This window comes from Mustela nivalis, assembly GCF_964662115.1.
Source record: "Mustela nivalis genome assembly, chromosome: 7".
In the NCBI taxonomy this organism is placed as follows: Eukaryota; Metazoa; Chordata; class Mammalia; order Carnivora; family Mustelidae; genus Mustela; species Mustela nivalis.
In genome coordinates this window covers 89,125,292-89,145,615 of record NC_139026.1, presented here as the reverse complement: position 1 = coordinate 89,145,615, position 20,324 = coordinate 89,125,292, and the positions used below count along the sequence as shown (strand labels likewise).

The following is a 20,324-nucleotide window of genomic DNA, read 5'->3' as shown; positions in this document are numbered from 1 at the left end:
GAGTATATAATGCTAAATGAAAAAAATCAGGTAGAGAAAGATTAAATACCATATAGTTTTATTCCTACGTGGAATTTAAGAAATAGAACAAACGAACAAAGAAGAGACCAAACACACACACACACACACACACACACAAACTCTTAAAATAGAGAGAACAAACTAGTGGTTCGCAAAAGGGAGGTAGTGGGGGTAAAGTAGATAAAGGGATTTAAGAGTATACTTATCATGATGAGCCCTGAGTACTGTACAGAATTGTTGAATCATTATATTGTATATCTGAAAATAATATAACACTATATGTTAATTATGCCTCAAGGGAGAAAAAGGAACAAGATTAGAGGGAAAGCTGATCAGAGATTTATTAGAATGTTGAGAGGCCAAAGGATAAAACATTTAGTATCTGGAGAAATCACACCTCCTGTCCTCTTCACCCTGTCTTAGGGCAATCCTATATTGACTCACGCACATCTCAGGACATTACTGACAGGCAGATCTCTAAACATAATGTAATCATGTTACAACTTTATTGAAACAGAAATATAGAGCCAGAAGAATTCATCTGCTAAGAGGTAGGATTCCAAACCTCTGACATTATCAATGAAAATCATAAAGTGTGAAAATGACTAAATTGAATACTGTCTTAATAAAATACCATCTGTTAACTAATAATGTTCCACTATAGTATGTTAATTAGTTCCCTGTAGTACACCACTGAGACCAACCCAGGCTTGAGTCACCTAACTGTGCCAGGTCCTGCCCCATGGGCTGAGGATACAGTAGTGAACAGCACAAGTTTCCTGTCCTCCAGACATATATTCTAATTAGGGGAGACAGGCATTATGAAAACAATAACATATTATTTCAAGTAATGATAATTATTCTGAATAAAAACATGGTAGAGGCACCTGGGTGGCTCCATCAGTTAAGTGTCCAACTCTTGATTTCATCTCAAGTCATGATCTTAGGGTCGTGAGCTCAGCACTGGGCATGGAATCTGCTTAAGATTCTCTCTCTCTCTCTCCCATTGTAACCCCATGCCCCACTCTTGTGCACATGGTTCTCTCTCTTAAAAAAAAATGGTAGGGGACCTGAGTGGCTTAGTTGGTTAAGCATCTGCCTTCAGCTTAGGTCATGATCCTAGGATCCTAGGATCAAGCCCCCACTAGGGCTCTATTCTCTACGGGGAGCCTGCTTCTCCCTCTGCCTCTGCCCCTCCCCCTGCTTATGCGCTCTTGCTCACTCTCTCAAATAAATAAAATCTTTAAAAAAGGATAAAGTGTCTGGGGTAGAAGGTAGGGTGGAGAAGGGAGACTATAGCTAAGATGACAAGGGGCAACATCTAAGTGATGAAGAGAGGCCATGAGAAGAGCATTCCAGGACAAGGCAAGATCAATGCACAGGCCTTACAGTGGGAATGTGTGAGTTCCAAAGCAAAAGGATGGTCAGTAGGGCCAAAGCAAGGTAAAAGAGGAAAGAAGAGGAGGGAGGAAAGGTCAAAAAGACAGGCAGGGGCATATCATGAAAAACGCATGGGCAGTTAAAAGCATAAATTGTTCCCACAGAACCACTTCAGCCAGCCCTTAAAACGAGTGTTGTAAAATCAGGTATGTCTAGGTAGAGCTGAGACTTAGATAAAGAATAACCTCACTGAGGAGTAACTTTTTTAGTCCTTCAACAGAGCCATCCCAACCATGAGCTTCCTCTTCCCAACAAATCCCTCAGGCAGTTATTGGCCAGGTTAAGGACCTCTACTTCTTCTTAAGCACATTCCAAATACTTCCACAGGGCTTTTGTTAGTATATTGCTAATATTATGTAATTTTAAGTATTTTCTAAATAGAAATTGAGGTATAGTGATTAGATATTAGGACCTGTGTTATTAGATCTCATTTTCTTGGTTAATTTGCTCGCTGTCACCATTAAAGTAAAACGAGGAGGTTGGGCCAAATGACTTCTCATGTCTAGCCCAGGTTCTATATACAAACTTAGGAAAGGCTCAGGCAAGATCATTATTTGGAGAAGACAAGATGATTTGATTGTTCCCACTATTCTTTCTTACTGCTGCAAAAAGGGCTTATAGCATGGGCTCGGTAAATGTTAGTGAATGATGTATGGTTTTGTCTCATACTAAAATTTCCACTAGGCCATTATCAATGGGGAAGACATCCTTCACCAAAGCCTTTGGTGGCTTTGTAGGAAGTAAGGTAAAGCTCAAATCCTAGGGAAAGAAGACTCTTTTTCTCTAAGAATTTTTTGGTCCAGTCAGTTCTCCCAAACACTAACCAACCAGAGTGCCTGCCTTTTGAAATGCTGGAGACAGGCAGAAATGAAAACAAGCCCCAGCAGGGGTCAGAGCTAAGAAGGACCAAAGTAGCTGGCAGAAAATTAGGCCTCAGTTTCTTTCTTTTTTTTTTTTTTTTTTTTTTAAGATTTTATTTATTTATTTGAGAGAGAGAGCATGAGCGAGGAGAAGGTCAGAGGGAGAAGCAGACTCCCCATGGAGCTGGGAGCCTGATGTGGGATTTGATCCTGCGATTCCAGGATCATGACCTGAGCCGAAGGCAGTCGTCCAACCAACTGAGCCACCCAGGCATCCCTAGGCCTCAGTTTCTAAGCTGAGGACTCCAAAGCAGGGACTTGGATTTTCTGAGTGAAATCAGCAGAAACAATGACAAACAAATGGACACCAGGAAATGAATATGGCATCAATAAAATCTAGTCCGTTGAACCTGATTCTGGCAGTCTGGGACTTCACAAAACTCTTCCTGTGGTCACTTTGCTGCTCTCCCACCAGGAGTCTTCTTCCCCCTCATCTACCTCCCAGCTCACCCAGATTCCTCCTTCTCCCCATCTAATTCCCTATTCTTTCTTTCCAGCCATTGTCAAACCTGCGCTTTGGGATCTATCTGTGTCCAAATACAAGTATTCATTCAGTAAAACTTATGGGAGAGATGTAATGTTTCTTTTAAAAATAAGTATATAGGTTCGCAGCCGCCGCCGCGCCGCCGTCGCTCGCCAACGCCAGCGCCGCCTCTCGCTCGCCGAGCTCCAGCCGAAGGAGAAGGGGGGTAAGTAAGGAGGTTTCTGTACCATGGCTCGTACAAAGCAAACTGCCCGCAAATCGACCGGGGGTAAAGCTCCAAGGAAGCAACTGGCTACAAAAGCCGCTCGCAAGAGTGCGCCCTCTACCGGAGGGGTGAAGAAACCTCATCGTTACAGGCCTGGTACTGTGGCACTCCGTGAAATTAGACGTTATCAGAAGTCCACTGAACTTCTGATCCGCAAACTTCCTTTCCAGCGTCTGGTGCGAGAAATTGCTCAGGACTTCAAAACAGACCTGCGCTTCCAGAGTGCAGCTATTGGTGCTTTGCAGGAGGCAAGTGAGGCCTATCTGGTGGGCCTCTTTGAAGACACCAACCTGTGTGCTATCCATGCCAAACGTGTCACAATTATGCCAAAAGACATCCAGCTAGCGCGCCGCATACGTGGAGAACGTGCTTAAGAATCCACATGATGGAAAACATTTCATTCTTTAAAAAAAAAAAAAAAATTCTCTTCTTCCTGTTATTGGTAGTTCTGAATGTTAGATATTTTTTTTCCATGGGGTCAAAAGGTACCTAAGTATATGATTGCAAGTGGAAAACTAGGGGACAGAAATCAGGTATTGGCAGTTTTTCCATTTTCATTTGTGTGTGAATTTTTAATATAAATGCGGGGACATATAAAGCATTAATGCAAGTCAAAATGTTTCAGTGAACACGTTTCAGCAGTTCAACTTTATAACAATTATAAATAAACCTGTTAAATTTTTCTGGACAATGCCAGCATTTGGATTTTTTTAAAACAAGTAAATTTCTTATTGACGGCAACTAAATGGTGTTTGTAGCATTTTTATCATACAGTAGATCCATCCATTCGCTATACTTTTCTAACTGAGTTGTCCTACATGCAAGTACATGTTTTTAATGTTGTCTGTCTTCTGTGCTGTTCCTGTAAGTTTGCTATTAAAATACATTAAACTATAAAAAAAAAAAATAAGTATATATACACATACAGAGAGTGACTGTTAGTGAACTGGGGCTGAATCTTCTCGATTAGGACAGAAATCACAGCTGCACCCTACCTGGCAGACGGAGACTGGGCCTACCAACATAGAGTGCCTGTCATAAACACTGTTTACCCAGAACACATGCAGAACTCATTAGCACACACTGAAAATTATTCCACCCCCCTGGGCAAAAGGTTAAACTCAAAGTCAATAACCAGAGGGGGGAGTCAAACACGCAGAGCAGATGCAAGCCTTTTTTTAATAACTTAAAAATAAGATCAAAAGGCTCTTACCTCTGTTAAAAACTTATTAGAAGGCATTAAACCTAGTCTAGGATTTTTAAAGCTAATAGTTAATCAGGAATAATGATCTGCCAAAAAACAACAACAACAACAACAGAAAACAGCAGTTCTGTAACAAAAGCAACTGTTTCATATCCTTCTGGGAGCAGGGGAGTCCACCAAAGCACATCATGGACTGTTGCTCTTTGTGAGTTTATCTTTGGAAATCTGCTCTAATACTTGCTTTGGACTCCTCTCATACATAAAAAGAAGCCACGTCATGGTTTTATGCACCTTCTACTGATGGAATTCACTTATGCAAAAAGACTGCCATTTACAAAACTCTGTAACAATGTCCAGTTCTGAAAAGGGGGGAGGGAGTGTGTTATGTGGAGCAGAGGGTACAGAATAAAGGAAAAAAAAAGACCCTGAGATTCGCCCACAGCCACAGAACCCTCTGTCATGGCATACACTTTGAATCAGAATACAATTTACTTCCACCTTCTATCAAAGTGGGACTGACTTTATTTCACGCCTTCAAGAAATAACATCACCTGGGGCGCCTGGGTGGCTCAGTGGGTTAAGCCTCTGCCTTCGGCTCAGGTCATGATCTCAGGGTCCTGGGATCGAGTCCCGCATCGGGCTCTCTGCTCAGCAGGGAGCCTGCTTCCCTCTCTCTCTCTCTCTGGCTGCCTCTCCATCTACTTGTGATTTCTCTCTGTCAAATTAATAAATAAAATCTTTAAAAAAAAAAAAAAGAAAGAAAGAAATGACATCACCCTAGGGGTAGCCTGAGTCCTAGGGCCTGCCTCACAGTGAGTCAGGGTACACTCTCCCAGCATGGCCAGGCCTACAGAGAATCCCAACACTCTCTTCTCCTTTCTGGAGCTGCTCTAGAACCACATCAGGCCTGAGAAGTGGGCACCATTGGCCCTCCCTGTGCTGCCAATTGTGCTTTATTTAAAAAGTGCTCACCCAAGTAAGATTCAGTTTTCAAAAAGCTCTATGTGTGAAGGACAAGGCACTGTCCCCTCTAAACAACACTATAGATAGCTTTCCTTTATGGCAAAATGGTGAGAGCATAAAGAATAAATATGTCATCTTGAAAAGATGCTCTGGCTGCCTATTACTCAGCTGACCTCTGTGAATGGAACCCAATCCACAGGATCCAAAAGAGTCTGCCCGTGTCCTACTCTCCAGCAGACAAAAGTGTTCCTAAGTCGTTACCTCCCTGCTGAGGGCAAAGGTCTAGTGGGCCAGACACCTAAACTGAAAGCAACAGTAAGAGGGTAAGAGGCACCAGGATTACCAGGGCAGAACGGGGGACAGGGCAACATGATAGATAATCACATGATGTTTATATCATATAAAAATCTTTATGTGATGGAGCAAGAAGTTGAGGTTGGGTGGTTGATACTCAGGACTGTCTTCCCCGGCAGACAGTGTGGTAGACTAGAAAGAGTGGAATTCCATCTCAGTCTCACCTATTAGGCTAAATGACCCCAAACAACTTCTCCACATGTAAAATAGAGAGGATACCTACCCTCCCCCCACCAACCCCCACGCCCAGGCTGCTAGGAAGATGAAAAATGCGAAATGCCTAATCCAATGCTTACGGCACAGGGGGCATTCAACAAATGTTAGCCTCCCGCCTCCACACCGGTTCCTTCTCCACTTTCTCCCCGTTGCCGAAACCCACACTGGCTCCTCTTCCATCTGGTCAGAATAACTTGGAAAACTTGACCTTGAGATATCCAAACTCCTCTGACCTCCAGAAGCCACCCACATAAACTCTCATGGTAACAGACCTAGAGGCTGAGTCAGCCTCTACAGATTTCACTCTCCCCAACCAAAGGACAAGTTTTCTCTGGGGATTATACAACTTTGATGAAAAAAAAAGTCACGGGAACAAGCAGTACAGACAGAACATTTTACATGCAGTCTCAGTCATTACAAAGTTGCTGTATCATAGCCTTCAACATTTCAGGGGCTGCAGAGATTTCACAAAGGCTTTGAGCAAAGTGTGGGTTCTTATTAAAGCTATGATGGACATGAGCCTTTCTCTCACATCACCATTTATCAGGAAACCAGGCCCTATGGAAAAAAGGAAAGCAGAAGGACGTCATCAAGGATCATGTGGGGACCTAGGGGTGGGACGGGGAAAAAAGAAGGTTAAGGGAACCTAGATAGAGAAGGTCAATAAAAATTACTCTTCTTTCCCTTCCACTTTAGCTGGGTGTTTTTTTAAATACAACTCTGTGCTATGAGATCTTAAAGAATATGTTACAGGTGTGTAGGTTTTCTCTTGTCTTGTGTAGATGAGAACACCAGGCAGAAATGGGTATAATTAGAACGGGAAGAGCAAATATTAGAGATGGGGCAAACCGAATAATACAACCAAACAACCGAATAATATAACCAAAACGAATATAACCACACTGAATTTTATTTTATTTTTTTTAAGATTTTATTTTTTTTATTTATTTGACAGAGAGAAATCACAAGTAGATGGAGAGGCAGGGAGAGAGAGAGAGGGAAGCAGGCTCCCTGCTGAGCAGAGAGCCCGATGCGGGACTCGATCCCAGGACCCTGAGATCATGACCTGAGCCGAAGGCAGCGGCTTAACCCACTGAGCCACCCAGGCGCCCACCACACTGAATTTTCAATTAGCAATAATCGCGCCTCGGATAAACCTCATTGGCTACGATACTGCCACTTTTAAAAAGTTATTTGTATTTCTTTTTTTTCTAAATTGTGTACATATTTACATTTATATTTGAAGGCAGTTGCCAAGAATTGACAAACTGATCAGAGGACTTTACATTCTCAAGGAATAGATCATTAGGCTTCACAGTGCTCAAAGCACTGTCTCACATGCTATTGGATCCTAATAATAAGGTATTAATACCTCTACTTTTTAAACTGAATTATAATTAACATCCAGTGCTGTGTTCATTTCAGGTGTACATGATGATTTAACAATTCTATGAGTTACTCAGTGCTCATCATGGTAAGTGTACTCACAATCTGTCACCAAACAACATTATGACAATATTATTGACTCTATTCCTTATGCCATACTTTTCATCTCCGTGACTTATTTATTTTATAACTGGAAGTCTGTACCTCTTAATCCCCTTTATCTATTTCCCCAATTCCCCCCACCTCCCTCCACTCTGGCAACCACTAGTATGTTCTCCGTATTAATATCCCTACTTTTGTTTAACAGATGAGGACATAGAGCCTAAGAGAAATGAAGTGACTTTTCCCCAAGGTCTTACAGCTAGAGTTAGAGAAAGAGTTAGAGAACTCAAACCCAGGCCTCCTGATGGCAAAGCTCTCCTCCCACACCAGGCTGCCTCTCATTAATTCTACACACAACACACACACACACACACACACGCATGCACAAAACCACAGTTCTTACCTTCTAATTCCTCTTTCTCATAGTGAATGTTGAGAATTGTACTAGTCCCACCCTGGTCCACCACAGCCTCTTCATCTGGTCTCTGTTGAAATACAAAGTGGCAGCAATAGTAATATACATATGTTCATTCAAACATTCACTTAAGTCCGACCTGTATGTCCGACCCTTTTTTGCAACCCTTAGAGGAGAAAACACAATGGTTTACATACGTTTTTCATTGGAACTTCATTGTAACTTTGAGACACAAACATGACTGCCATTCTCTTTCTCATTGTATAAAAGAGCAGCCTGGGAGTCAGAGAAAATGAAGTAATTATTGCTCAAGGGCACAAATGTGCTAAAAGGCAGAGGTGGGACTGTAGTCCTATGGCTGCAGTTCTCATACAAGTGGATAATAGGTCTGCATTTTGTAAGTGGTGTCAACCACATCATTTCATTTGGGGTAAATTGGTCTCCTTGACCTCTCAACAGAGTTTGAGCCTCTTGTCCTTGAAATTCTCCATCCTGCTCCTCCGATGAGGTCTCCTCCCTCTCAACCTAAGGCTCAGCTTCTTCCTTTAACCATAATTCCCAAGCAGGAGCACTCTACCTTTTGTTTCCCTTGCTTGAGTCTTACAATGTCAACAGCAGCCTGAAACTGTTGTCTCAGTATTTGACAAACCATTGGGATGCTGACCACAAGATCCACATGTCTAAATCTTTCCAAACTAATCTTTCCAAAACTAGTACCTTGTGCTCGTTTACTTACACTCACCCATGTTACCACCATTTGAAATTTCAAATGTATTGACTTATCCATTCCACGTATATTGAGTGTCTATTGTATGTCTTCAGGGAAATCGTTTTCTCTCCTTTCTTATCAAGGCCTCCTTTGTCCTTTTTCTTGAATCCACTCTCATGTCTCATCCACTCTAGGCCAGACTCTCCAGCCCTTAAGGTCATACTGGACATGTTTTCAGTTCTGGAACCACACTTACTTTCTTTTTTGAGTGTTTCTCCCTCCCTGAACTATCAGCCTCTCCCGATCCTCACCACCAGCAGCCAATACTTATTCATCATTCCACAGATCTCAGCCTCAATGCACTTCCTTGAAAGGAATCCTTGACTACCTCTCATCTGAACTAAGCTAGGTCCCCCCATTTATATGCCCTCACAGCACACTGTAATTCTCCTTCGTAAGGAAATGTCTCTGCTCAAGGGAGGGACCCTATTTGTCTTCCTCACCACTATTTCCCCAGAATCCTACACAGATTTTCACGTAACAGGTACTCAATAATTCTTTGGTAAAATAATATAACAGCACCTACCTTACCAAGACCCTGAATTATTGTTTTAAAAAAAAAAAAAAATCTGGGGGCACCTGGGTGGCTCAGTGGGTTAAGCCGCTGCCTTCGGCTCAGGTCATGATCTCAGGGTCCTGGGATCGAGTCCCGCATCGGGCTTTCTGCTCAGCAGGGAGCCTGCTTCCCTCTCTCTCTCTGCCTGCCTCTCCATCTACTTGTGATTTCTCTCTGTCAAAAAAAAAAAAAAAAAAAAAAAAAAAAAAAAATCTGAACTCATTTTACTGCCAATCTATTTCTCTTATCAAATCTGCAGCTCCAGCCAAGTTCACTGATCCGATGGGCATTGTGCACATTCACACTTTCATGCCTTTTCTCACATGTCCTGTCATCTAATGTGCCCCATCCCCAACTCTCAACCAAATCCTAAGCATCTTCTAGATCCTCCTCAAATTTCCAGCTTACTGTCCTAATTTTACTCTTTTCCTTTCCAGTTATCATCAATGTCCCTAAATAAGGCAACCCTGAATGTAAAGCAATTTATTTGCCTAATGAGAAGACTCAAAAAACGGGGTTTTTTTGGAAAGATTATATTTTATTTATTTGAGAGACAGAGAGAGAGAGAGAGACTGAGCACAAGCAAGGGGAGTGGCAGGCAGAGGGAGAGGATGAAGCAGGCTCCCCACAGAACAGGGAGCCAAGTACCAGGTGGGGCTCAATCCCAGGACCCTGGGATCATGACCTGAGCTGAAGGCAGAAGCTCAACTGACTGAGCCACCCACGTATCCTCAAAAAAGTTTTTGAGGACAACTTGAATAAACCAACTTTTAGGGAAGTAGATGAAAGTCAAATGTATACACACACAAATGTATACACACACACACACACACACACACACATATATATATATGCTATTTTTTTACTCAAGTGTATTTCTGCTATTTCTTTTTTTTACTCAAGTATAATTAACATACATGTTAAATTAGTTTCAAGTATACAATATAATGACTCAACACTTCCATACATTACTCAGTGCTCATCAAGGTAAGTGTATTCTTAATTCCCTTTATCTTTTTCACCCATCCCCCTGGCAAGCACCAATTTGTTCTCTGTATTTAAGAGTCTGGGGTTTGGGGATGCTTGGGTGGCTCCATCAGTTAAGCAGCTCCATTCAGCTCAGGTCATGATCCCAGGACCCCATATATATGTGCATATACATATTTTAAAAAATGTTGGAATATAAGCATCTGCTTATCCTTAAAAGCATATAAAGGAAGAATAAGCCATGAACAATTTTTTTTAATAGTTACCTACAGACGAGTTAGGGAATTGGATGAGGATACAAGGACAGAAAACTAGACTTCTTGGAATACACCTGATTTTATAAATACCTTACATAATTTTAAAACAAAACTAAATTTTTTTTTAATTTTATTTATTTGACCCAGAGAGAGAGATCACAGGTAAGCAGAGTGGCAGGCAGAGAGAGAGAGAGAGAAAAGAAAAGCAAACTTTCCGCCGAGCAGAGAGCCCGATGCGGGGCTCGATCCCAGGACCCTGAGATCATGACCCGAGCTGAAGGCAGAGGCTTAAACCACTGAGCCACCCAGGCGCCCCAAAACTAAAAATTTTTAAAGCAATTCCTATAAATGAGAAACAAAATGAAAGCAAAGGTCGAATTGATGGCATAACTATTCCAAGAGAAATTATTCATGTAACTTTAAGATATAATAAATTGACTGAACATCCTTAGTGTATGCATATACCCTAAAGATAAAAAGAGTTTAAGAAGTTCTTAAACCGGGGGCGCCTGGGTGGCTCAGTGGGTTAAAGCCTCTGTCTTCGGCTCAGGTCATGATCCCAGGGTCCTGGGATCAAGCCCCGCATCGGGCTCTTTGCTCAGCGAGGAGCCTGCTTCCTCCTCTCTCTCTCTGCCTGCCTCTCCGCCTACTTGTGATTTCTGTCTGTCAAATAAATAAATTAAAAAAAAAAAATTTAAAAAAAAAAAAAAAAAAGAAGTTCTTAAACCGTAAAAAAATAAAAATTAAGTGGTCACCATTGGAGGATAATGCTAACAAACCAACTCATTATTTTGAAAACCATTAAAAATTTATCTTGGCTTTCCTATATAAATTGTACCATAGAGTGTATCATAGAAGAGATTAAAGAAGTTTCTTATTATAGAAAAGAATAAATGAAAAAGTTATGTTAGAATTAGGACATCACCATTTTGCAATCCCTAATGGATTGCATTGATTTTCAACAGCCAGTAACATCACAAAGAGAGACAACCAGACATTATATGTCTCCTAATGGGAGGCCATATCACCACCCATTAGGTAATCTTAACAAGTAAATTGTCCCAGAATCTGATCAAGCCTCTAAATTCAAATACCAATTTACTGAAAATACAGTGAAACACAGTTCCATGGAAAAACACCAGCATGAGAATACAGTCAACAAATCCAGACTGTGGGAAACTATAGAACAAATCCTCTCCCTCCCCGTACCCCTTTTCTAAGATAAATAATTGCAAGAAGAGAAAGACAGAAATGGAGACAGACAGAGAAAGAAGAACTTGAAAAGAGTAGTTTAAAAAAGACAACAAACCAATCTCAATGTGTGGATTTTATTTGAATCCTGATTCAAACAAGCTGAAATGATATTTTCAGGGTTTTTTAAATAATTTTTGAGATAATTGGAAATCTGAATATTGAATAGATCTTTTATCATATTAAAGAAATTGCTATTTTTCCTTTAGGAGATACTATACTCATTTTCTAAAGAATTCTTATCTTTTTTGTATGGAATTATTGAATTGCTGTCTTATATACCTGAAACTAATATAGCACTGTATGTTAACAATACTGAAATTAAAATAAAATTTTAAATTAGAAAAATAATTCTTATCTTTTATTTATTTTACAGATAAAATATTTACAGATAAAATATTTACTGAAAGTGGGACGCCTGGGTGGCTCAGTTGGTTGAGCAGCTGCCTTCGGCTCAGGTCATGATCCCAGCGTCCTGGGATCGAGTCCCACATTGGGCTCCTTGCTCGTCAGGGAGCCTGCTTCTCCCTCTGCCTCTGCCTGCCATTCTGTTTGCCTGTGCTTGCTCTCTCTCCCTCTCTCTCTCTGACAAATAAATAAAATCTTAAAAAAAAAAAAAATATTTACTGAAAGATTAAACTGAAAGATAAAAGATAAAACTGAAAGATTACAGACATGGAAAATAATATATTAACTTAGAAAGACTACTTTTTCACATTTTATAGTTATTTAAAAGTATTCAAAATCTTCAAACACATCTTTAACATCAATGTAAAAGACTCATATAAAGCAAAGGAATAGCTTTTAGACAGAAAGACTTGTCTTTATTTCAGATTTGTTATGTATCTAGCTCATCTTTTAAACCATGGATTTCCTGATGGCAGCACCCACAATTTGTCATCTTTATGTTCTTAGAGCCCAATACAATAGCTTACCACTATAAGTACTTTGCACTCTTGTAAGTCCCAGAAGGAGAGGTGCCGTGCCTATGTTCACCACTATGTTCATCTAACAGCTAGTATAATGTCCATTATGTGGTAAGTATCCAAAAGTTGTGATGAATAAATATTTATTAGGGTCCGGAACTCTTTTATCATATAGTCATATTTTCCAATAAAACTTCATATATACGTATATTTATGAATACTTTTTCATGCTGGCTTCGCCACAGGTTTATAATATCCGAAGGATAGGATCAATTAGTTACATTGCTTAGCACTGTCCACAGATACCTGGCACAGCATAGAACACAGCAGGAATCTGGAGGAAGCAGGCAGGAGGAGGGTGGGATTGTTGATTTTATGATTCTAAGAACTATAAAAACTAAATATGGAGAGCAAGGTCAAAAATCTGAAATATTCAGATTGAAAAATCGACTTGTTTCCTTAATTTAGATTAGTTAACCACAGGCTAAATTCATTGAATAATCGTTCATCCACTTCCTTTGTCTTGCCAAAGAAAACAGAGCCACAGTCAAACCCCATTAGCCAAAGCATTTGAAATGTCAGGCTTGAAAGTGAATGTGCAAGCTTTGTTTGGATCCCTGTTCAAAGAAACCAAATATTAAAAAAAAATTACAAGGCACCCACATCAACTTAAACAACTAAATGGATATTTATTATATTAAGGAGTTATTGTTAATTTTTTAAAAATAATAATATTATGATTTGGTAGTTACATCATTTTAAAAAGTCCTTAATCTTTAGTGATACATACTGAAGTTTTTACTGATGAAATTATATGATGTCTGGGATTTGGAGAATGGGCAAGGACATAATGAAACAAAATAGATATGTGTTCACTGTTGAAGCCAGGTCACGGGTGCATGACAAGTCAATTTAACAAGTCTTTTTATTTTGTTATCTGCTTGAAATGTTCCATAAATTTTAAGTATATACAAACCTTATTTAAAATCATAAAAAGAAAAGAAAAGAATAGCAAGTCTTCTTGGTACTTGCTGCCAAGTCCTCACTTGCTGGCTGTTATTTCCTCTGATACCATCAATTTTTCTGGCAGAGAGGACTTCTTATCCATAGATTTCTAAGGTTCCCATGAAGGCCTTCAGGATTATGTGTGAATATGCATTTTTCTTGAGAGGGTCCATAACTTTCATCAGATTCTCAGGGAAGCTGTGACTCAGAAAAGATTGGAATCATGAGAACCACATTATGTAATTTTAGGAGAAAAGGGAAAGAAAGGAGGGAAGGAAAGAAGAGTGAACTAGAGAAAAGGTGGTGTTTCTAAGTCTCCTCTTTTCTATACTTCCTCCCAGCTCACTGACAATGACCCCCTATGTAAATGTGAATTGATCTGGGTGCCTACCTCAAGGACTAGAGAAGAGAAAAAGAACTAAGGAGGTTAAATACACATTAAAACACTGAAATTGCAAGGCATGTCTTGTAATGAGTCTTGAAAAATGAATGAATTATACCTGAGTAGCAGACCAGATTCTGACTTACAGTTAATGGACAAATGAAAAGGCAGGGGCAGGGCTGAGCCTTACATAATGGCTCCAGCTCCTGGAAACAGCCCCCTGCAGGGGTGGGGGAAGGCCGCAGACAATGGAGCCCACCTTGAGCACTCTCCCTGACTCATATAGCACCACTCTGGACCTGTGGGGTGGTGGACCAGTCAAACTCAACTCCCTCTCCTTTCCTACAGTTAGTCTCAGACTTTTCACCTCCAAAGACCCCTTTTATCTTTTTTTCCTAAGGATCCAATGTTTTTAGAGATTGTGAATAACACCCTTCCACCCCTCCTCTCTCCCATCCTCACCCCCAACAAAAAAGAGTCAATAAAACAACAAATATAGAAGTGACTTCCAGGGTTCTAATCAGCAAACCGAGTTGATACAATGAGTATCAGGTACAAATATTTACTGAGTACTTCCTATATACCTAGTATTGTGCCTTACATATATTACCCAAATTAATCCTTACAGCAGTCTTAAAACAAGGCTAAGTAAGGTCTCACAAGAGCTAAGTGGGACAGGAGAAACTAAAATTCAAGCCTTTCTCTATTCTTATTAACCTTGTATGCTAATATTGCCAAAAGCAAACAACCCAGTCATTTCAGAGAACTCAGGTCACCTAATCAGGACATTAATCCACAGCTCAAGATCCGCATTATTACCACCTTAAATCCTTAGTGTGCCAGACCCTGGTACTTGACACTTGTACTTCGCTCTTTTAGTGAACAGACTTCCAATAGTTCTCCATCTCATTCACTTCCATCTTCCTCTTCAGCCAGTGAAGTCTCTCAATTCTGGCCCCTTGTACACCCTTGTCAGTGAATCTGGCCCACAGATGCCATTTGTCTAATGCCCTCTATTTAATATCCTCACTGAATTCAGACTGCTTTAGTGAGGAAAAAAAAAGGTTCCATAAGGACTTGTACAGCTGTTCCAGACCTCCTCTCTGTGGCCGTGAACTCCTGAACACCCAGGAGCTTCCTATTCCAACTCTTCAGCAGCCTGAGGGGACCTCCAGAAGCTACCTCCAGTAGCTCTGGCTTCTTTCTCAGTGATTCTTTTCTTGAACCTCACCTACAGTCACTCCTGTTCAGTATTCAGATTACTAATTAGTTAGTACATGGTGGTAGGCCGAATAATGCCCCCTCCCACCAAGTAAGGTTGTGGTAGAAGTAAGGTTCCTAATCAGCTGAATTTAAAATGAGATTATCCTGGATTATCTGGTGGGCTCAACGTAATCACAAGGATCCCTAAAAAGGAGAAGAGGGGGGTGGAAGACTAGAGTCCGAGAAAGAGATGTGATGCCAAAAGTGGGGTTGGAGACATGCTGTGCTGCTAGCTTTGAGTGGAGGGAGGGAACTAGGCACCAAGGAATGCAGGTAGCCTTTGGAAGCTGCAGAAGTCAAGGAAGCAGTTTCTTCCTTAGAGCCTCCAGAAAGAAACACAGCCCTGTCGGCATTTTCGATATAGCTCAGTGAGAGCTGTGTTGGACTTGCAAAGTACAGAGCTATAAGATAATCAGTTTGTGTTGTTTTAAGCCACCAAATGAATGGTCATTTGTTATGGCAGCAACAGAAACTAATACACACATTATGGTTCCCTAACTACCAAGACCAGAGTAAACTTATTACTACTTATAGGAAACAACCAACCTCTCCATTATCTAAGATTTGTTGCTGTTACCTAGCAGCAGATCTAGAATAAACATGGCTGCTTTCTGTGTCCTGATTAGCACTATGGCAGTCTTGACTAAGAGCCCTGTCTACCCTGCCAAGGCAAACCTGAGCCATGGCAATTATCTACAGATTTTGAAGGAATTAATTTGCAACCTGAATCATCCCGCAGACTACCTCTATTTCTCTACTTGGCAGAACAGCCTGCACTGCTCCTACTGAAGCTCCCCAGTATAGCTGGGAAAACCGGGACAGAGGATGCTCACACTTTCCCCCACTCCCACATAGGAAAACACCTAGTGGATGTCGGGAGAGGGTGAAGGGATATGGATTGTACGCTGCAGTGTGGCGAAAGGAGAAATTCGGTAACATCCAGCCAATGTTATCTGGGCTCCAACGCATGCCTGTCATTAGGTGCTAGCATTCAGGTCTCCCGCAGGAAGTCTTGGTTTGGACGAGTTTATCCAGGTCCACAGAAGATATGGAATGTGATTGCTTTCTCATCAGTCCTTCTCATCAGCCATCCTTTCCAATTATCACCCATTTCCCAGGGCTTGGTATTCTGAAGATTTCTGCAGAATTTTCCGTTCTGAGCAGTCCTGACTCACATAAAAGCCTTGGTAATTACCCAAACTCACTTGCTCGCCTGCCACTTATTCTGAAAGAGGTGATCAGGAAAATTTTGAAGACACAAGATGTCCTCAGTTCCAGTCCAAACTAGAGGCTCTCCCTAAAGCTTTCTGCTCTTCCTCCTCCCTTACTACCCAAACCCTTTAAGAGCTCATTGACTCAAAATATCAGTAACCACCTCCAGAGATCTCATTAAAATTCCATAATGCAGACCTTCGTTAAGTCATCATACATTACAAAAAAAAAAGTGTCATCCTAAACTATAGCCTCCTAGCTGGCCTCCCTCAGTCCAGTCTCTTCCCAATCCAACACATCCTTTGTATACCTTGCCACGTATCTTCTCAAACACTTAAGTGCACTCCAAGCCAGGCGCTGATGTAGGTTTCAAAGACACAAGCTACCGTAATACAGAGTGATTAAAAGCACATACTTTGGAGATAGTAATAGCTCTTAGTGGGCATTGTGAGCAGAGAAGACCGAATGATGAATTCTGATAGTGATATAGAGTCAGACCTTGAAAGTTAAATGGAATATTCCAGGTGAAGAGGAGGGGAAAGATTTCACAGCAGGAACACCCAAGCAAAGGCACAGCAGCACACAAGGGAGAGATTTGTGTAATCAAGCAACGGACACCTGATGCTCTGTGCTAATCCTGACAAGACCAGGAGCTCCTTGAGGAGAAGCACATTAGCTTTGGATATAAGAAAATCATTCATTCACTCATGCAACTAAGCACCTATTTTATACCAGGAACTGTGCTGTATAATAAGATTTCCGCCTGGTCCTTGTCCCCATGAAGCTTCCATTCAAAAAGATAATATAGAAGTCAAACAAGAACACTTCAGATGAGTTGTAAGTGCTATTAAGAACTTAAGGGGCGCCTGGGTGGCTCAGTGGGTTAAGCCGCTGCCTTCGGCTCGGGTCATGATCTCAGGGTTCTGGGATCGAGTCCCACATCGGGCTCTCTGCTCGGCGGGGAGCCTGCTTCCCTCTCTCTCTCTCTGCCTGCCTCTCCATCTACTTGTGATTTCTCTCTGTCAATAAATAAATAAAATCTTTAAAAAAAAAAAAAAAGAACTTAAAATAGGGGGCGCCTGGGTGGCTCAGTGGTTTAAGCCTCTGCCTTCGGCTCGGGTCATGATCTCAGAGTCCTGGGATCGAGCCCCACATCAAGCTCTCTGCTCAGCGGGGAGCCTGCTTCCCCCTGCCTCTCTGCCTACTTGTGATCTCTGTCTATCAAATAAATAAATAAAAATCTTTAATAAAAAAAATGAACATAAAATAGGATCATATGAAAGAGAGTGACTGTGGATGGAGGTCAGGGAAAGGCACTCTGAGGAGGTAGCATTTAAGTTGAGTCACAAAAAAACCTGGGTAGAATCATATCCTACACAGAGAAAAGGACAGGAACGAAGGTCCTAAAGCATGAAGGAGCTTGCCATATCAAAGAAACAGAAAGAAAGCCAGTATAGGGGTCCATGGTGAGAGAATGGAGGAGACGCAGTCAGTGCTGAGCACACTGAAGCTTGGTAAGCCATGATGAGTTTGGATCTTATTCGAAAATGCACCGGGAAGCCACTAAAGGGTCTCAAGATAGGATCAGGCATGATTTGTATTTTTTAAAGCTCTCTCTGGCTGCCATGTGGAAAGTGGACTGTAGAAGGGCGAGAAAGAGAGAGCAGAGGGAAGTGTAGGAGGATAGTGCAGTAGTCCAAATCAAAGAAATAGCCTAGACTTATGACATTTAGATGTGATGCCTAGAATCTCTGTTTACACCAAGTTACACAATCTCCTCGCTCTGCAATGTCCATCCCCTTGCCCAACACACACACACACACACACACACACACACACACAGCCTAACTAGGACATAGGAGCCTTCATTGGTAATTTTCAATCGGTTGACTCCAGATCATCTCTATTTCCTTTCCTCCCCCTACCCTCATTTCTCTTCCTCCCTATATCTCAAGTGCCCATCTGCCCATCACCTGACTCAGGTTTCATGAGGTCCTACTGTTTCTGCTCTATTCCTTTTCCTCTCCTCACCCCACCACTCATGAAAGTTACATGAACTAGATATAAAGGAGATAATTATTTTCTATTCTACCCAAGAAGTACTCAGGAATTATCAATTTCACAGAGCACTAACAGAGGCTTATTGGTTATTATGATCTTGACAATATAAACAGTACACATTCTGCATGTTAAGGACCCTGTCTCCTCACACTCGTTCCAGCCTATTCTATTCCCCCACTGCAGCCAGAGAAATCTTTCAATAGGAAAATCTGATCATGATCTCATTGGTGCTTGCTCTCTCATCCCCCCTCCCTCTCTCTCACGCACTTGTGCTCTCTCTCGAACTCTCTCTCTCCCTCTCCTTCCCCTCCCTGCTTAAACCCCTTCAGAAGCTTCCCCTTGTTCCTCAAATAAATCCCAACTTTCTTGGGATGGGCCATAACTCCCTCCATTGCTCTCTCTGTCTCCAGCCACACTGGCCTCCTTTCAGGCCCTCTAACTACATGTGTCTCATTTCTGCTATTCTCTTTGTCTCCAAGGTCCTTTGATCTCCCTCTTCTCTCAGTTGACACTTTCTCTTTAGATCTTTTATTTTCTTCCTTAGCAAACTCTTCTCTCATCTAAGACCAAGGCTGGAACCACTCAGAGCACTGCCTCTCTTTCTTTTGAAATACTTATCACAGTTCATAATAATTCATTTACTTATGGGATTATTTGCTTACAAATGGTTATTTCTCCCCACACCAGCCCCAAAACAGGAAGCTCCAGGGGGGCCAGGACATTGCCTATTTTTGCTCATCAGTGTATCCCCAACATACATTGAGTACACTTAGTAGGCCTTAGGAGGATCAGATACGGAAAGATTTTCCAAAAGCTTAGCTAGCATTCCTTTTTTGATGGAGCAAGCAAACAAGGAATCGTGGATTGTCTAGTGGCAAACTATTACCAGGGAGAAGAAGAGTCAGTGTCTGATGCCCATTTTGCTACAAACTCAGACTGTTTCCCTTTGCCTCCTTACAGAAACCATCACTGACATCAACGTGGTATTTATTTCCAAGACCCATCATCCTTCTCATCATCCTCTCCACACCCCTCCACTTCAGACTTGAACCACCTCCCTACAATCTCTTTCCAGAGCAGTAACTAGAACACCTGACTGCACAGGAAAGGGGGGAGTGAGAATTCATTGAGGTACTACCCACTTACTGGTTGTCACACACTAAAGCCTTTCACAAATAACACCTCCTTTAGCCCTCAAAGCAATCCTGTGAGGTAAGCTAAGCAGGTATTACCCATTCCCATTTTACTAGACGGAGAAACTGAGGTTCAAGGAGGCAAGTGACTTACTCAAGGTCACAAAGCCAGTGCAAAGCAATTGTAGAATTTGAGCCTATAGTCTCTGACAGCTAGTCCAATGTTTTCCCTGACATTTGCCACCCCAACAGATGAGTTATCACTTACTAAAATCTGGTTTCCTCATTCCCTTAATTAAACACCTGTTCCTGACCTCTCAACACTTCCCCAGCCCATTTCCCCTTCCCTTCCCAGAAGTTGCCAGCTGTCTGCTTAATGGGATGGAGAAAGTCATCAAGCTGGTCACACTGACGGGGTCTGGTCCCAGCCTCCAGTCTTTCCAGCTCTTTCTCTGAGCCACGGAGGAAGCAGAAGTCTCCAGAAATAAAAACACAAAGAGGAAACCTGCCCCACCAGAGCAAGGTCCTTGGCCACCCTTCCTCCCACCCTCCCCCCACCCCCCATTCCAACAAGACGCCGCGAGGCCAGAAGCCAGCCTCCCTCCCAAGAGGGAGTACCCGAGGAGAACAGAGGTCACCGCCCGCCGCCGTCCGGGCTCCCCGGGCCGGCCGCGCGAGGGATGCGGCAGTGATCCGCCGGATCCCGGGTTCGGCCCAAGGTCACCCTCTCGCGGCCCCGGCCCGATCCCCAG

At 41.9% G+C, this 20,324-nt stretch overlaps 2 protein-coding genes across 5 annotated transcripts in view; one reads left to right on the top strand and one right to left on the bottom strand.

Annotated features, from left to right (window-relative positions):
* Window positions 1-20,324, bottom strand: part of SLC4A8 (solute carrier family 4 member 8) — a 78,511-nt gene that overhangs the window by 57,812 nt on the left and 375 nt on the right. For 2 of the 4 annotated variants that reach the window (XM_082741358.1, XM_082741359.1), the window contains exon 2: window positions 7,759-7,840. In XM_082741358.1, coding sequence (XP_082597484.1) covers window positions 7,759-7,840 — 82 coding nt within the window. Of the gene's footprint in view, window positions 1-7,758; window positions 7,841-13,492; window positions 13,720-20,190; window positions 20,274-20,324 lie in introns of those variants that run through there. The other 2 variants (XM_082741360.1, XM_082741361.1) reach the window with 2 other exon arrangements.
* Window positions 2,983-4,037, top strand: LOC309869751 (histone H3.3A). Its single transcript, XM_082741369.1, has one exon. The coding sequence runs from the start codon at window positions 3,094-3,096 to the stop codon at window positions 3,502-3,504; it is 411 nt and encodes a 136-aa protein (XP_082597495.1). The 5' UTR covers window positions 2,983-3,093; the 3' UTR covers window positions 3,505-4,037.